At 46.8% G+C, this 17560-nt stretch overlaps 1 protein-coding gene across 1 annotated transcript in view; it reads right to left on the reverse strand.

The window, feature by feature from the left end:
- Nucleotides 1-5244: 5244 nt before the first annotated feature.
- GNAS (GNAS complex locus) overlaps nt 5245-17560 on the reverse strand; it is a gene marked incomplete at its 5' end in the record, with an annotated part of 49652 nt that continues 37336 nt past the window's right edge. Inside the window, 11 exons of the mRNA XM_080716479.1 lie at nt 5245-5779; nt 5933-6000; nt 6197-6327; nt 6424-6544; nt 6633-6691; nt 6775-6848; nt 6963-7017; nt 9329-9426; nt 10710-10829; nt 10926-10980; nt 14894-14938. Of these exons, the coding sequence (XP_080572605.1) occupies nt 5633-5779; nt 5933-6000; nt 6197-6327; nt 6424-6544; nt 6633-6691; nt 6775-6848; nt 6963-7017; nt 9329-9426; nt 10710-10829; nt 10926-10980; nt 14894-14938 (973 nt within the window). The 3' untranslated portion in view covers nt 5245-5632. The remainder of the gene's footprint in view (nt 5780-5932; nt 6001-6196; nt 6328-6423; nt 6545-6632; nt 6692-6774; nt 6849-6962; nt 7018-9328; nt 9427-10709; nt 10830-10925; nt 10981-14893; nt 14939-17560) is intronic.

Below are 17560 nucleotides of genomic sequence, written 5' to 3' on the forward strand. Positions count from 1 at the left end.
TTAGTACAATTCTGGGTCTGGTGCTTTTTTTCTCATTAAATTATATATATATATATATATATATATATATATATATATATATAATTTATATATCACACCAAATATATATATATCACACCAAAAAGTGTTTAAGTGACATAAGGGAGATTCAGCCAGGTGGCCCATCTCCTCCACTTCTGATCTTGGCTCTGGTGAGATACCAGCTTGCCAGGAGGACAGTGAGGCTTCAGACCTGTTCTTGAGGGGCTGCTGAAGTAACAGCAGGCGCCACCTGCCGCCAGAATCCTTGGTCAGTGAGATATAAACGTCCATCGACACCAGTTCTGTTTTCTTGCAGCTGAACACATTCCTAACCAACACAGTAAATAGGATAGGCAAGCCCGGAAAACTCTAAGTTGTTTAGAGCCTATAAATGTTTAGATACTGGGTGATTATCCCACAGAAATAAAGTTCTGGTCTAAAATCAAAACCTGGGTAGCAATGACTCACATTAAGGACTTCTGAAATGCCTTTTGAGTATACTCTTATCAAACCATAATTTGCATAAATCATTCACAATAGGTATAATTGACCATGTTTTGCATTTGAGTAAATACTTGTACGATAGATGAGGTCTATGGTACAAGTAATGGGGTATATCCTCAAAGGGACTTGAAAGATTTAATAAGATAATTCACAGTAGGGCCTAGGACAGCACCGGCCACATGGCAAAGTGCTTTATAAATGTTATTATTTGTCTTTTACTAGGAATAATAGTTTTAGCTTAGTTTTTGGATGGCTAGCTTCCTCTCATCTTTTACAATAAAAACATTTACCTGGTGGGTGGGGTGGTGCAGGCCTGTAGTCCTAGTAGTCAGGAGGCTGAGACAGGAAGGTTTCAGGTTTAAAGTCGGCACTCAGGAATTTAGTAAGACTCTCAGCAACTTGGAGAGAACCTATTTCAAAACAAAAAATAAAATAGAGCTGAGGGTGTTTGTCTGAAGTAGCATGTGCCCAAGTTCAATCCCCTATAGTCCCTCCTCGGGTATTTTATCTAAAGTAAGTCCTTTCCCAAGTATCCGCCGTTCTCCATCAATTCCCATCCTGTTAGGGCCTCTTGCTGCTGCCTGAATATTGATTATCTGCTTGGCCAATTGATGTCTCCCCTGCTAGAAAGAACTCCCACCGGCTGGCCTGGATTTCATATTCTCTATGTATGTGTTGAATTAAAAGACCAGACCATCCGGAGCCCCATTAAAGTAAAAGAAAGGCTTTCTTTTCTTTTGACATAGGCAACGCAGATGGAGCCATTTCTCTTGGTATAATTTTGCCCAAATTGAAATAAAAGTGGAGGCCGGAAAAAAAAAATTCTGCCTCATTCTCGTCCCTTTTCATACCATAAGAGGCCTCGTGGTTTATTATTATGTTTCAATCTCCAAAAGGTCAGAGAATAATCATTTGTAATATTTGGCTTCCAACACCTTAATGAAGCACAGCGCAAATTGTTACCTTTAGAAAAATACGTTGTTTTGCATTTAAATAGAGATTTAAAATTCAGCTTAAGATAATGGCTTCTTGTAATTCAAGATTTAGATGAAAATTCATTTTCTTTCTGAAGGTGCTAGAATTTAGATTTGAAAATAGCCCCGTGAAAGTTATGTACGGTGCCAGGGTCAAAAGGAAATGGAATCAAAGATGTTTTAGATGAAACTGTTGTTTTCCTTTTTCTTTCTGAAGATTCTAGATTTGAAAACAGCCCTCTGAAAGTTATGTAGGGTATGAGGGTCAAAAGCAAACACGTTTCAGATAGGTGGCCTGTGGCTGCTTAGGTGGGGAACCAGGTCTCAAATAGGCCGGAGCGGAGGGAAGGGCCCACCCTCCCAGGGCGCGGACTCCCATGCTGCCCTGCAGGATTTCCCCTAGGGGTCACGGGTCCTGGACTCCTGACAGCTGGCTTATGGTAGAACACCAGGACACCTTCCCTTCTGTTTCCCTGCTTCTTCAGAACAACAGTGTTGTGTGGTGGGGGCTTGCTTGACCACCTGAGCCGGAAGCCCACATTCCCTGCTTGCCCACCAGGCCTCTCGGGCCCCCTCTAGGCCTCGCTCCTTGGTGAAATGGTAGCAACATCTGAACCCACCTCACCTGCGGTGACCTTGGTTTTACACCCCTCCTTCTAGAAGATACCATGATGTTTCTACCAGCTTGACCGGCAAAGTAGAGCTCTGGGGTATCATTTTCCTTGACCTAACTGCCCCTGGCCTGAGAACGTGTGCTTTCTTATTTTGAAGGCTATTTGGAGGATGCTGGCTGTGACAATCCTATGTGGGTTATCCAGAGGAGGTTCTGGAATTTCTGTGGGAGGGGAACGTGGTTAGCCATCTTGGAAGATGGGCAGGGAGTCGGGGATTTAACTTTGGCTTCTCCATCAGCCCAGCCTTTGCTTGAATATTAGCCTAGCCTGGGCTTTAGTTACCTGATTTTATTTGGGAGACAGTGAGAGATTATGGGAATTTAGGGGCTGGTCTTCTGGGCGTGTTGGCATAGCAAGCTCCCTAAGTAAAAAACCAGTTTTTACTTAGATTGTATGATTATTGAGGGGGCTTGGGGAGATTATGGGAATATAGGGGCTGGTCTTCTGGATATATTTGCATAGCAAAGCCTTATTTTACTTAGTTGTATGTTTACTGGGGTCACTATGGGGAATTTTGAAAATTTGGGGCCTGGTCTTCTGGATATATTTGCCTACCGAGGCTCAATTTTTACTTATTTGTATGTTTATTGGGTGTACTTTGGGGAAATGATGGGTATTTGTGGGCTGGTCTTCTGGGTATATTTATGTAACAAGCCCCTCCTATCTTTTATTGGGACTATATGTTTATTGGGGGGGGCTTAGGGAACTATGGATATTTGTGGGGTGGTCTTCTGGGTATTTTTACATAGCAAGCCCCTCCTACTTTTCATTTGGACTCTGTTTATTGGGAGGGCCTTAGGGAACTATGGGTATTTGTGGGCTGGTCTTCTGGGTATATTTGCATGGCAAGTCCCTACCTCCTTTTATTTGGACTATATGTTTATTGAAGGGAACTTTAGGGAATTATGGGAGTTTGTGGCTGGTCTTCTGGGTAATTTGCATATCATGCCCCTCCCTCCTTTGATTTGGACTTTTATGTTTATTGGGAGGAACTTTAAGGAATCATGGGTATTTGTGGGCTGGTCTTCTGGATATATTTGCATAGGAAACCCCTCCCTCTTTTTATTTAGACTGATTGTTTATTGGGGGACTATAGGGAATTATGAGTTTGTGGGCTGGTCTCCTGGTTATATTTGCATAGCAAGCCCCTCCCTCTTTTTATTTGGACTGTATGTTTATTGGGGACAGTAGGGAATTATGGGTATTTGTGGGCTGGTCCTCTGAATACATTTGCATAGCATGCCCCTTCTTCATTTTATTTGGATTATATGTTTACTGCAGGGGAATTAGGGAACTATGGGTATTTGTAGGCTGGTCTTCTGGATATTTTTGCATAGCAAGCCCCTCCCTCTTTTTATTTGGACCATGTTTATTGGGGGACTATAGGGAATTATGAGTTTGTGGGCTGGTCTCCTGTGTATATTTGCATAGCAAGCCCCTCCCTCTTTTTATTTAGACTGTTTATTGGGGGACTATAGGGAATTATGAGTTTGTGGGCTGGTCTCCTGGGTATATTTGCATAGCAAGCCCCTCCCTCTTTTTATTTAGACTGATTGTTTATTTGGGGACTATAGGGAATTATGAGTTAGTGGCTGGTCTCCTGGTTATATTTGCATAGCAAGCCCCTCCCTCTTTTTATTTGGACTGTATGTTTATTGGGGACAGTAGGGAATTATGGGTATTTGTGGGCTGGTCCTCTGAATACATTTGCATAGCATGCCCCTTCTTCATTTTATTTGGATTATATGTTTACTGCAGGGGAATTAGGGAACTATGGGTATTTGTAGGCTGGTCTTCTGGATATTTTTGCATAGTAAGCCCCTCCCTCTTTTTATTTGGACCATGTTTATTGGGGGACTATAGGGAATTATGAGTTTGTGGGCTGGTCTCCTGGGTATATTTGCATAGCAAGCCCCTCCCTCTTTATTTGGACTGTATGTTTACTGGGGGACTTTAGAGAACTGAGTATTTATAGGTTGGTATTCTGGATATATTTGCATAGTGAGCCCCTCCCTCCCTTTATTTTGACCATATGTTTATTGGGGAGAACTTTAGGAAATTATGGGAGTTTGTGGCTAGTCTCCTGGGTATATTTGCATCTCAAGCCCCTCCCACCTTTCACATGGACTCGGCGTTTATCGGGAGGACCTTAGGCAATTATGGGTCTGGTCTCCTGGATATAGTTACACAGAATGCCCCTCCCTCCTTTTATTTGATCTGTTTATTGGGGGACTTTATGGAATTATGGGAATTCATGGGCTGGTCTTCTGGGTATATTTGTATAGCATGCCCTAATTTTAACTGGATAATAGGTTTATCTGGGAACCTTCTGAGGAGCAAATATGACTGAATGTGGTGTGAACTTGGAGAACCGTGTGGTCCTCTAACTGGCCTTCACTGTGTTTATTATGGGGCCCCCCATGAGTGTTGATGATTCCCCCCCACTTTAATGAATGCTCATTTGTATTTTTTATTATGAGTGACATTCCATATCTTCTGAGATGTTTATCAGTTACCTACTGTTTATTTAGTAAATTGCATGATCATGGACTCCCCCCACCCATTTTTCTGCTGGTTTTGCTTATTAGTTCCTAAGAACTCTTTATGTATTAAGGAAATCAGCCTTCTGTTAGGTTTTTACCCAGCTCCCTCTGTATTGTTATGTGATTTTCACTATTGTATGATTACCCCCACCCCCACCCCTTATGGCTTTAATAGGTGTAAGTCTTTCTTGGGAGGTCTTCTATAAACCCTAAGGTCCCTCCCCTCACTGATCAGGCCACTGTGTTTACAAGTTTCCCTGCATAGTTTTTGATAAAGCCGCACAGCTTTTTCTGGGGGGGGACCAGGTGGACAGGAGCTCATGTCAGCAATTATAGCTGCTAAATTGGTGGTGACAACGGGTCATTCCCAAACTGGGCCCCGTGGTGACCCAGGGACCTGGGCAAGGGTGGGAGCACCAAAGGTTAGGTCACCAAGAAACACGGTGTCAAGAGAGAGTCGCCTTATAACTGGGGTCTGTACCACCCAACACGGACAGTGGGGCTGCCTCGGGCCGCAAAGAACCCAGGAGTCATATCATTCTTTGCTCACATTTAATTTTTATTTTGATTTTTTGAATGCTGCACAACACAATATTTATTTCATTGTTTATTTCATTTGTTTCATTTATTTCTTTATTTCTGTTTGCTGCTATTATTTTATTTACTGAAAGAGAGAGGGAACGTTTGTGGCCTATTTCTTTTTCTTTTTCTGTTTCTGTAGGCCGCCTTAAGCTATCTAAATTTGGAACATCAAAGCAAGCTGAAGGGAAGAGGGGGTTTCGCAAAATCACTCGTGGGGAAGGAGAGGTTGCTTTGTTAACCATGCCCTATGGTGGGTGGTTAACCGCTTGTTCACTTGCGTTTCACTCTTAATTAATTGTGCTTAAGGCTTTAATTAAATTTGGGGGTTCCCTCTTCAGAGCAGCTCGTATTGGCGAAGGTGCATGCGCTGAATGATGTCACGGCAGTCGTTGAAGACGCGGCGGATATTCTCGGTGTCCACGGCGCAGGTGAAGTGCGGATAGCAGTAGTGGCGCCCATCTCCACTAGCAGTGCTGATTCTCTGTGGGCACAGACACGAGGCTCGGTCAATAACCCTGTCCAGGGACCCCCGTGCCCACCCATCGGGCACCGGTGAACAAACCCCAAGGCTTGGATGGTTTGATCTCCCAGTTTGGAATTAATTGAGTTTCTATGTGTAAGGGGTGGTACTCACCAGAAACTCATCTCGAATGAAGTACTTGGCCCGGGTCACGCGTGGGTCCTCTCCGGGCTCAGGAGTCGCTGCAAAGAATGTCGATATTTTACTGATCGCGGCAATTAAAGGTTGGAGCAGAGCTTGTGTGCGGACATCCCTGAACTCGATTTCTCCATATGAAAATGAGTGGAGATAAACTCTTCTGGCCTCCCCTCTGGCCCCCTAACCGTGTGGTGGTAGGAGTTTCAATCTCGCCCACAAGCCACCAAGGTCCCCACGTACCATCCTCAGGAGTAGTGTAGCGAGCAAACTCTGGAAAGTAGTCCTCGATCTTTGATTTTCCAGCGAGGACCTTCTCAGCAAGCAGATCTTGCTTGTTGAGGAAGAGAATCACAGAGATGGTGCGCAGCCATCTAATGCAAAGAGGAGAGGGGGAGGGGCAGGTGAGCACCAGGACGCGGCCGGGTCGCCGGGGAGGGGGGGTCAGGCGCCTGCCCGTCTGCACCCACCTGTTGTTCCAGATGCTCTTGAAGAGGTTCAGTGCCTCCTGCAGGCGGTTGGTCTGGTTGTCCTCCCGAATGACCATGTTGTAGCTGCTGCTGGCCACCACAAAGATGATGGCGGTCACATCTGCAGCGCAAAGAAGCAGCGGCGTGAGACAAGGCGGACGCTGATGCCCAGTGAAGACGAGAGCCCGCGCCCGCGCCCGCGCCCTTACCATTGAAGCACTGGATCCACTTGCGGCGTTCATCCCGCTGGCCGCCCACATCGAACATGCTGGGGAGAGAGGACAGTGGCTCAGCACAGGGCCCTGCGCTCCGGGCGCAGGGTCTTTAGACAAAAGGCAAGCGTTGACTTACTGGAAGTTGACTTTGTCCACCTGGAACTTGGTCTCGAAGATTCCAGAGGTCAGGACGCGGCAGCGAAGCAGGTCCTGAAACCAAGCGTGCGTGGGTCAGTGCGTGTTACCAAAACCCAAACCAGAGCAAAGATGCCGGGCAGCTTGGAGAGAGGCCTCCAAGGCCCTCGAGCGAGAAGTGTGGCCTACCTGGTCGCTTGGCACGTAGTCGGCCTGCTTGATGACATCAATCTTGTCCAGGAAGCTGGGAAAAAGACAGAAGGCGGTGGTCAGAGAACTCGGAGCCACTGGACCTCTACAAGGTCTGGGCCGGGGAAGGACTGTCCCATGGAGACGGCACAGACAGCCCCGGGGAGTGGTGGGCTTTTCTCCCCATGTTTTTTTTAAGAGGTTTGCTTTGAGCATCCCAGCCAATAGAGGCAGGACCTATGCTACTTAGTAACGACTGGGAAAATAACATTTTTTTAATCTTTGCAAATTGTTTTCGAACACTCCAGAGGAAACTTTTAGTCTACAAAGCTACCCTGCCTTGGGTTGCTTGACTAGACAATTGGGAGGGAAGTTAACTTTGGCAAGATCAGGGTCAATTAATTAATATGGAAAATGAATGGCAAGACCCAGTTGGGGACTTCTTTTGGTGGGAGGGGGAGGGAACAGAGGTGAGAATTGTTTTAAAGTGGGCTCATCAGAAAAGAGGGTCAACTAAGGGAGAAAAAGTATATTTAAAGAAGTTCCCTTAAGTTTTCCCCCCCCTCGCTCCTTTTTCCCCTTCCCTTTTACCAGTTCAGAGTTAGTTTGGCTTAGAGGATATACTAACTTGCCTAATCAATCTTACATTACAGCAAGCTCCAGAAATAGCTCCCCAGCCACCCTGGCCTCCAGCACGTTACCATGGCAACAGAACCACAGTTCTATAAATAGGCCCCAGCACCAAATCTTGTGAGAAGACATCTGGACTGGGGCCAGCCAAACTCCAGCTCAACAAATAAAAATAGGCGGCTTAAGGCACGGGCAGGGCACCAGTTGCTCCACTCCGACAAGAAAGTTGTAAAACCAGAGTCACACCAGTCTCTGCAAGAAAGCCAGGGCTCTGGAATCATCCTCTTCTGGGTGGGGTGTTTTAAAAGTTCCAATTATTTCAAACTTTTCTCCTGAGTTTCCTTAAAAGTTGCCATCAGTTGGGCAAATGGTGCTGGTTCAGGAGAAAAAAAAAAGGCCCCCAAACTTTTTTAATTTATTTTTTCGGTGACCCCAAAACGTTTAAATGGTGTGATCCAAACAAATAACCTGACTAAATTACCGTTAATTAATGGAACCGTCACACCCGCCTGCGCCCAGCATTCACGGCCAAGGCGGTTAGGCCCGCCTCGGCCCCGACTCCTACTTCACTCCTGACTTGGATCCAAAGTACAAATGGCAAACAATTCCAGGATTTCCATTTGTTCTGCCTTACTATAATTAGTGCAAACTGTTGAGAAAATCAGGGACTTGTTGAAGGAGGAGTGGGGGCTGGGGGCCGCGGGGGCTGGCTGGCCACACCGGACTGTTTTTCTGTTCCTTGAAAGAATATAGGGCTTTGCTTGTGCAGTAAAGTGCGTTCTACCCACGCACGGGACAATGGAAACAGGTGGCCCCGCTTCTTGTGACATCAGCAAACAATCCTATCTCTAAGTTATTTATTTTTTACGACCAACCACCCTATGCTCGTGGTATGCACAGGATAAGGGAGGTCGTAAAGTCTCAAAAAGGCATCTTTTCAGATGTGCAGTATTTTATGTCCCTCGGAAGAGTGGCCCCGAGGGTGCTGGGTCTCCCTGGGGAAGGGCGCTAGGCAGACTGTCAGGTTTACTCAAATCTTTTCTCCTCCTTCATTTCTACCTCGCTCTTCGGGTGAGCCTGCCTCCCTTGCAGCTGACTCTGGGGGAAGAGGTCTCCATGGCCGACCCTGTCCGTCCACTTCATCTGAAAGCCCCCCGCGCCCTGCACTGTGCGGCTTAGGTGTAGGATTGAAGAACACTGACCACTCGCCATCCTTTAAGGTACGAGGCAGAGCTGGGACGTCAAGACAGCCCCCAAACCCGCTCCGTCCAGATTAAAATCATCTACTGATACGCACAGTGGAACCATTAACCGCTGAGGAGCAGGAAGGCGTGTTTTTTTTTTGTTGTTGTTGTTTTTTGTCTCTGCTGCTCTTTGTTTTGTTTAAATTACAGCAATAGACTATATAGCATTTTTACATTCTCCAAAGTGTGAGAGCTGCTCTATTTCCCTAAGTGCTTGGTGGTCATTTCGATTAATTACCTCCAGCTAATTAATTATGAACATCACTTTATTCTAAGTAATTATCATTTTGCTCTAACAGGTATTCACTGTTTATATAAAACAGTGTCGATGCACTAAACAGTGCAATTAAGGGCTTGGTAAAACAAATGAATTAGACTAGAACTTTCTAAGCGCTGGTGGGCTAACCGGCTGCGTCTGTGCCCGGCGTCCCGGGAGCCATTTTGTCCTGTGTGTGTGTGTGTGTGTGGATTCAGGAGAAAGGGGCTACTTACTACTGGGCGCAGTCAATCAGCTGGTACTCGTTGGAGCGCTCATAGCAGGCACGCACTCCCTCATCCTCCCACAGAGCCTTGGCATGCTCGTAGAATTCCTGGAAACGGACCCAAGAAAGTGCGTTTCAAGACGTGCCCCACACCAGGGCCAGTGCCTTTGAACTCTGATGGCCGCGGCCACTCTGCGGCCCACACTGGCTGCGAAGCCCACTTAGCAGACCCGCGCGCTCATGAGCTAGACATGTTGGGGGGGGGCACGATGAATTCTTGTTCTCCACGTAATGGGGAATGGCTGGTCTTGGGCCAGCCCCCCTCAACTTTTGGGGAGGTGAGGGAGGAGTGGGTAAACGCCCAGATAATGGAACACAAAGTTCTTATACCAGGAGGACCGTCTTAAAACCTGGTGGCTGGATGCATTTTAAACAGCTGCCATTTTGTTTGGAGAGATGCATGGCCACAGGAAAGCCAGCGGTCCTTTTACACATACTGTGTTTACTGCTTGAATTTTTTCATCAATTGCTATTTAAAAACATTTACCTACCCATACAAATTAGTAACGACTTCCCCACTAATAAAAGTTTGCAGCCAAACCCACTTAGAATACACAAACATGAATTCCCACGAAAGCCCTACAAGAGGCAACAACAACTCATTGTTTTCACTATAGACAAGTCCCTTCCTTCTGGGCCTTATAAACTCTGAGTGTGTCCATCTCGTTTCCCGTTCGCTTCTCATAAACTATTTCCCCCTTCACAAAGGCCAAAACTTTTATGCCTGAGTTTGAGCAGTTTCTCATTCCCTAAAAATGGCTTTTAAAAAGCTGACGTCAACAGGGTCTCACCCAGTGGGGGTACAGGGGAGAAATTCTTATTTTCTGTAAAATGTTATATTTTGTACTTTATGTTTTAGTTATAATGTAAGTTTTTAAACATATTATAATGAAAAAAAAACCTCATTTGCCCCAAGCAAGTACTGATTTTAGGAAAAAAAAAAAATCTCAGTAAATGTGAAAAGGTTAACTGGTTAAAAAAAAAGCTATTCCTGGCGCATCTATAGTGCTCCAGGGCACGTGAGTGCGGCCACCTGGGTGCTTTACAGCTGCGTGTCCTATGGACAGGGACTTTTGTCGTCCCATCATGCATGAGGAAATCGTTTAGTCCCTCATAGCGCACGGTTATTCCCCTTAAAAAAAAAGTATAATCTAATTAAGTAAAAATTGTAGTGTGGAAGCATCTGAGGGGTGGGTGAACCGTGATTAACAGAGCAGTTTGCTCAGCCCCCTTGGGTGTGCCCCTCCCCCCCATGCTAGGTATGAAGAACCCCCCCCCCCAAGGGCTCAGCTCTGGCTGCGTGTCTGCTGCAGGTGAGGGGTGAGGCTTACAGGTGGGAAGTCAAAGTCAGGAACGTTCATCACGCTCAGGATGTAGTCCACTCTGAATTGGTTCTCAGGGTTGGCCAGCTCGACGGGCGGCACCAGGTTGCTCATGGCTGCCACGATGGTCTGTAAGTGATGAACAGGGGGTCAGGGGCCAGCCCGGGCGTGGGGAGGGGCCAGGGCGAGTGCACGCGCGCGGGGGGGGGGGGGGTGTGCACGTACTTCAATGGCCTCCTTCAGGTTGTTTTTGATGTCCTGCACCTTGGTGGCCTTCTCACTACAGTGGGATTGAAAAGAAAAAAAATCATATGGCACCCCGCTGATTGGGGGGGTCGCTTTCCACAGACAGGCCTACTAAAAAGCATAGTATTCTGTTATTGGGGAGCCGTGGGCTCAGGCGTGTGTGTGCAGAGCCTGAGGCACCTGGATAAACCCTAGCCTCTGGGACGAGCCCAAGGCCACGCCCCTGGGAGCTGACTGATTGGCACCTGGAGACTGTACCAGAAGTCGCATTTGATCCATCAGCTATTTTACATGTCTTCTACTTGGTCCTTATCAGCAGCCCTACGTGGGGGGTGGGGGAAGCGAGGTATAGGTCACAGGATTGAACTGGGGGGGGGTGTCCTCATGGGGGCTCATTGAATGAACGTCCCCAGAACCAGGGGGTGCTAATCCTCCCTTAATTGAAGATTTCAGGGTTTTGTGGTCCTACATAATGCATCTGCAGGTCATTTATTTATTTATTTACTTATTTATTTATTTATTTATATAGCTGTGATGTCACAGGAGGTGTGGTCTGGGGGCGCTGCGACTAGCAGCTACCTGGTTTGGGATGACATTGGCTCCTGGGGGCCCCTCAGTAGAGTTAGGGATAGAGTAAGACTTCCTCCCACCCCCCTCCCGCCAGAGATCCTGCTGGGGAGGTGGGGGACAGGGTGTGTCAGAGCCCTCCCTGGGAGGTAGGCTGGAGGTCCTGTAGCTTTCCCCAGGGCACGAAGCAGGGGTCTTTGTGGAATGAGCTGCATTCAGAGTCGCCTGTCCCACTGGAGGAGGTCACAACCTTTGGCTGCCTGGGGAGATGCCCCCTCCCCTGATAATGTTAATTTTGGACCAGATTAAAGGCCCAAATTGTGTACACCTTTTAGGTCTGGCCTTCATTAGAGGCCTTCATTAGAGGAGGACCCTCAAACTTGAAGGGACAACAAAGCCCCTTTTATTGGGGTACAGGTGAATAAGGCTTGGCCTTTATTCCATCAGGCCCAAGCTTAGCCTTCTCATTTTAATTGGGGGGTGCACGAGGAGGGAGCCTATGGGAAGTCTGGGGTGTGTGAGAGGAGAGTGCTAGAGCCCCGCCCTCTAAAGCTGAAGCTGGGGGGGGGCGGGGAGGGGCAGAGCGGGGTTGCTTTTGTTTTATCATTTTTTTAAGAAAGCATCCCGATCCCTACTTTTATAAGCATTTGTTTCATCTAGTCAGAGAACAGAGATAGAAAGTGAATAAATGACCCCTCTGGAGTGGGGGGGACGGGAAGTTGAGGCCAGCAGTGGAGAGGGCACTGCTCCCTGACTGTGGAAGGTCGATCCCAACAGCTATCACCCCCCATGATGTCACCTCAATCAGCATTCCCGTGTTTGGGAGTGAAACCACAGCCCCTGGCCCCTGGCCCCTGCTCCTAGGATGGGTGGTTAATGGCCGCTCCCGCACACCAGGGGAGGAGCTGGTGAGGTGGGGGCACTCTCTTCAGCCCAGGGAGTGTGTGGGGGGTGCCGCGGGAATTCTTTAGGGCAACGTGGTAAGCCCCTGCGAGGGATGTCCACGCTGAGGGGCGTGGGGGGGCAGTGAGACGTGCCTTGGGCCCTAGCCCGGTAGAGCCCCCCCTGCATTTGGGAGACTGAGGGCCCCGCCCATGTCTGGGACAACTTCCGAGGCCTCTGCACAGCTGAAGGCCATTTTTGAAGTCACAAAACTCCCAGCCTTGGTGTTACGCCCTAAAATCAGTTGTTTGGACGTTAGGAGATTAAAAGGACACGTGTCTGATGTCCCTAGTGTTTATTCTAGAGTTCAGAATTTACCTAAAAGCCCCCCAACCAGGTCAAATCTGCCCCCAACTCATTAAAAAGGGGCCCGTGTCATGGGTCGAGATAGGCGAGCCTCTGATTTTAATGGCTTGCGACAGGAAAATGAAGCCTCTGGGTACTCGATAACCAGATCTCCATACGGAGAGGGAAGCGCTCCCAGAGAGAGAGTCTTTCATTCAGTTTGATATTTTGGTCTAAGTAGTAGTATGATAATTGGAAAACTTCCAGTCTTAAAATACGGATATTTTGAGAACGTGTTCAGTACTCATCTACGTATGTGAATAGGTGTGGGAGTAGATCAAATATGAAACAGCTAAAATAGAAATCTAGAATCTAATTCGGGCGTGTAATACTAAAACATAAAATTCCTCCATTGAAGCAATTATGGTGGGGATGGAGACGTTACACTGGGGCTGGAGGCTTACCACCATTTGTACTATTGCTTAATGGGTGTCACACTGTGTGAGATCCGGAGATTCTCCTCGGGTGCCTCAGTAAAGGCAGAACATAGGGCAGCTGCCATACATAAACTGACGAGAAAGCTGGGAGGGGTTGCAAGTGCCTTAGGATACTGACCCCCACCCGCCCCACCCCGAAGCTAAGGTTGATTAGTGGGTTATGTTGTTAACAAGTCCCGCCCCCTTCAGCTGAGCAGGAGGAGGGGCTCTGCTGTGTGTTCCATTCACTTTTATACCTTATCTTTGTGCTTTGGTGGGGGAAAGACAGATAAAAGAAGAAAGACAGAAGACAGACGCAGGATACTGGGACTGCTGAGACATGCAAGAATTATTTTATTTGTCACAACTGTTAATATTTACTCAGAACACACTCAGAAAGGCATGCGGGTATTAATTAGTAGGGTCACAGGTTTTGCACATGTCTGGTACACAGTAGGCTGCTTACTTAAGGACTAATCATCTTTCTCAGATGCCAACTTTTGGTACAGTGCTTTTTTCAGTCAGAGTGTGTACAGGTGCCGTTAAAGGTTGCTCTACTTCTACTACATGCTCACAAATCACAAATTTTTTTTGTTTTGTTTTTTGCTTTTTTTTTTGTTTTTTTCTGGATCCTAGTTAAATGGCGCTCTTTCTATCTCTCTCAAATAACAGAATAATATTCTTATTAGAGGTTCGTAGGACGGGGTAATTCCAGCATGCATATTGATGGCAAGGGCGGAGAAGAAGGAATTGGAACCATCATCTAAGGGGGGGAGGACTAAAAGAGAGAGACAAACACGTGTCAGTCAGCTTCGTCCGACCCGTCCCTTTGCCCCCTCCCCAGCCCCTAAAGCTCTTTCTTTGAGATGTCCTGGGCTGTGAAATGGCTTTGCATGTTCTCATGAGAAACGCTGCATGCTGAGTCCACAAGCACGAGGAGGTTACCTGGCATGCGTGGGCATGTGCGGTGTGAGATGGGTGTGGGGATGCAGAAGGCCCCAAAACAAAATAAAATAAAGTAAAAGATGATGGTAATGAGTGGGAATAAATGGACGCCATCGTGGGTTTCTCTGTCTACTAGCTAATGTGAAGTGCCACAGATTACATTTGGTCAATTTTAAAAGGCCAGTGGTCATTAAGAGGATTCTTTCTTTTAATTTTTATTGGTGCATTATCTATTAAGAGGATTCTTTAATAATGACCTGCTACATGGTGCCCAGGCATTTTTCAAAATTAAGAACTGTGAGGCACCTGAATTTTAATTTATTTTCTCCCAGAGGTCTGAAATGTTAAAATCAGACCAACCACTGGGTTAATGCAATTTGGTATTGTTTTAAAACAAGTCGTCGATTCAAATAAATGGAGAACTGGGGGGATCGAAGCCATATGAAAAAACATCGACCCTCAAAATCCTAAACTATTGTCTCAATCTGAAATCGCTAACTTCCCCCCAGCTGGATCTAATTATTTAAACATAGCCAAATAATAAAATTCTATGCACGCATGTATACAGTCTTGCACTTCACTAATTGTTTACACGTCATCCACAAATGTTACCAAGATGGCTGACGGCCCTGACGTGACTTTTCTCTCTTTCCCAGGACCCTATCCTCAGTTTCCCCAGTACGGTCTTCATGTCTGTTTTGTTAAATGTTTTCTGGTTTTGAATGTGCCTACCCATCGCTGCTGCTCCTTGCGGCCTGCGGGTCCTCTTCGCCGCCCCTTTTAAAGAGAGATTGAAAGCTCACCTAGACTGCAAGGCACCATAACCCCACACAACCACACACAGCCTCGCCACATTCTTCCACAGCCAGCCAAAAGCAAACGCCACGATTTACGAGCCATCCTCTGTTAATTCTTTGGTTGCTTTTCTGGCTAAATGGGCCTATTGAGACTGCAGGCCGTGGGGAGAAGTCCCACCCCCTGCGCACCGTTAACAGACCCTCTGGAGACTGGTCGGATACAGGAGGGACAGATAATTATTTTCTTGCACTTTTGCTAAGTGTACATGCATCAGGGAGCTGAAGCGGCAATTTATTTCACTATTCTTTAGAGAATATGGCAGTGCAGAAGGCTCCTAATTCTCCCAGGTCAGAATAATCTTCACAACATTGTATCCACACATGCAAAGGTATAGACAGGGTGGTGTTGTTGTTGTTTTTTTTGGGGGGGGCTGGCATGTCCTGGTGTGTAATTATGAGCTGCCTCCATACTACCTATATAATGATTATCATTGCTCCTCATAAGTTGTCATCAGGTTAAAAAAAAAAAAAAAAAAAACCTGGGCTGCGAGGCTGTTAAATAAAAACCCCACCCACCATCACTAAAAATCCCCAATAAAAGAAACCCAATCTTCATAAATAGGAACTACTCAAGGGTGGGAAGGCTGAGCCTCCTACATGATCTTATAATTTATTAGCTTGGCTTAATCAATGCTAATCATGCCCCCCCCCGCTTTAAATCTAAGGAGGAGAGTTAGCTTTGAATTAGGAAAAATCCTATTCCATCTCTATTTCTGAAGGTCAAATTAATGACGTCACTCTTAAAAATGTGATTGGCGTGGCAGCCTGTGGATAGTTACGGCAAGTTTAATAGTTCAGACGAGAACTAATTAAGTAATTAGTGGGCGGTAGGGGGCGTGGGGGGGCAAGAAAGTAGGAAAACAGCCCCTGCACCAGGCAGATCACCCTTTAGGGACAGAAGTCACCATTTTGGAATAAATTCCTAGTTAATTAAGGGCAGGCTGGCGCTGCTGCAGTACCACAGTGAGGAAAAGGGGGAAGGTCAGCTGAACTAGGTAAAAATAAGGTGCAGCGACCCCCCCCATGAAGAAGCAGCCTGCGTGTCAATCTCACGGGTCAAATTTAACATCCTGGGGGGGGGGGCAAAGGAGCCAAACTGGGAGTGTCTCTTCCTCTCTTCACAAAAGAAAATAGAAAGGAGAAGTTCTGGTTTTAGAAGCCTCATCTGCATCAGACGAGTTCATTTGGGGAGGAGAGCCCTTTCTGTAAAAATCTGAAAACTCGGGAGGGGGAACAATCTCTAGAGTAAAATAACTTCTAATTCAAGTCGGCTGCACCTTTTCAAATGCTAGCCACGTCTGGCGCAAATCAAAATATTTATCTGGAGGGTACACGGGTTAAATTATTATTTTTTGCTTAACTAGCCCCTCCTTGAACAAGCACCCCCTCCCGTTACTGGGGGAAATTATGCAGGTTTTTTAATTACAGATTCAAGGTTAGAAGTGTGTTTCGGGTTTGTTTATCGACAGGACAGTGATCTTCTCCGTGGGCAGGGCTTTACTGAAGGGTGCGTCAGGAATGATAAATTGCAGAACTGGCTCGTGACAGGTGAAGGTGACTGACTTCATAGCATATAGGTACCCGCTGATTAAGTCACCGAGCCGTCACGAAATCGGTGAGCTAGCCCCTCCTTTCCATTGGCACACTCATCTCTAAATTCAGGGTTAAAATATAAAAAAGCCTCCTAAATTAAAATGACCACTTTGCCGGTGACGTCATCTTTTTTCGTCCCCTGATTTGAGCTAATAAATTCTAGAATTTTCCATAAAGAGCTGCCTTTGCCGCACTCTGAAAGGTGATAAGTTCCCGTTTCCCCCGCCCCTGTGGTCTTTTTTTTTCCCTGGGGGGGGGGGAATGCATAAGTGAATGAAGCTGCCGCCTTGACTCAGTCTACCCTTTTGAACCTGAAGTGAATGCAAATGAGGGGCACACTTTTGATCAAGCCCAGGATTCAGAAAGGGAGGGGCGTGCTTACCAGCTAGCTATGGCTAACTAGAGCCTCCAGGTGCTGGTCACCCTGCCAGGTTAACTACCTCGCAGGAGCAGTAAAAGCCGAGGCTCGCACAGCACAGAAATAAAGCAGCCTTTTCTGCCTGGGCCGGGAGAGTGAGGGGTGGGCCCCGTCTGCGGGGGCGGGGGGGGGGTAAACTTCCCCTTTATTTATTGACCTTTCCCCCTGCTTGCATTCTTCATGGCCGGCAGGACCCCACACCCGTGTCGCCCCCCATCCTTAAGATCCGTCGTGACTCTTTTAAAGCAAAACCTTTATTCTCACTGCAGAATTGCTCGTTGTCCTGCATCACAAGACCTGGAAGGACATTTCAAAGGCAAAACTGCCCCTTGACCTGGCCAGAAGTATCCCAACGCCCGGCCTTCCCACCACTGCGAGGTGCCCTTTGCGCCTTCTGTAGACAGGAATGTTGATTTTTTAATAAGGGAAATAATTATTTGCACATAACATTAATCCAAAAGGGAGCAAAAAAAAAAAAAAAAAAAACTGTTAAACAAGGACTGTGACTCCTAGCCTGGAATATTTTACGTG

Source organism: Muscardinus avellanarius, assembly GCF_963383645.1.
Source record: "Muscardinus avellanarius genome assembly, chromosome: 19".
Classification (NCBI taxonomy): domain Eukaryota; kingdom Metazoa; phylum Chordata; class Mammalia; order Rodentia; family Gliridae; genus Muscardinus; species Muscardinus avellanarius.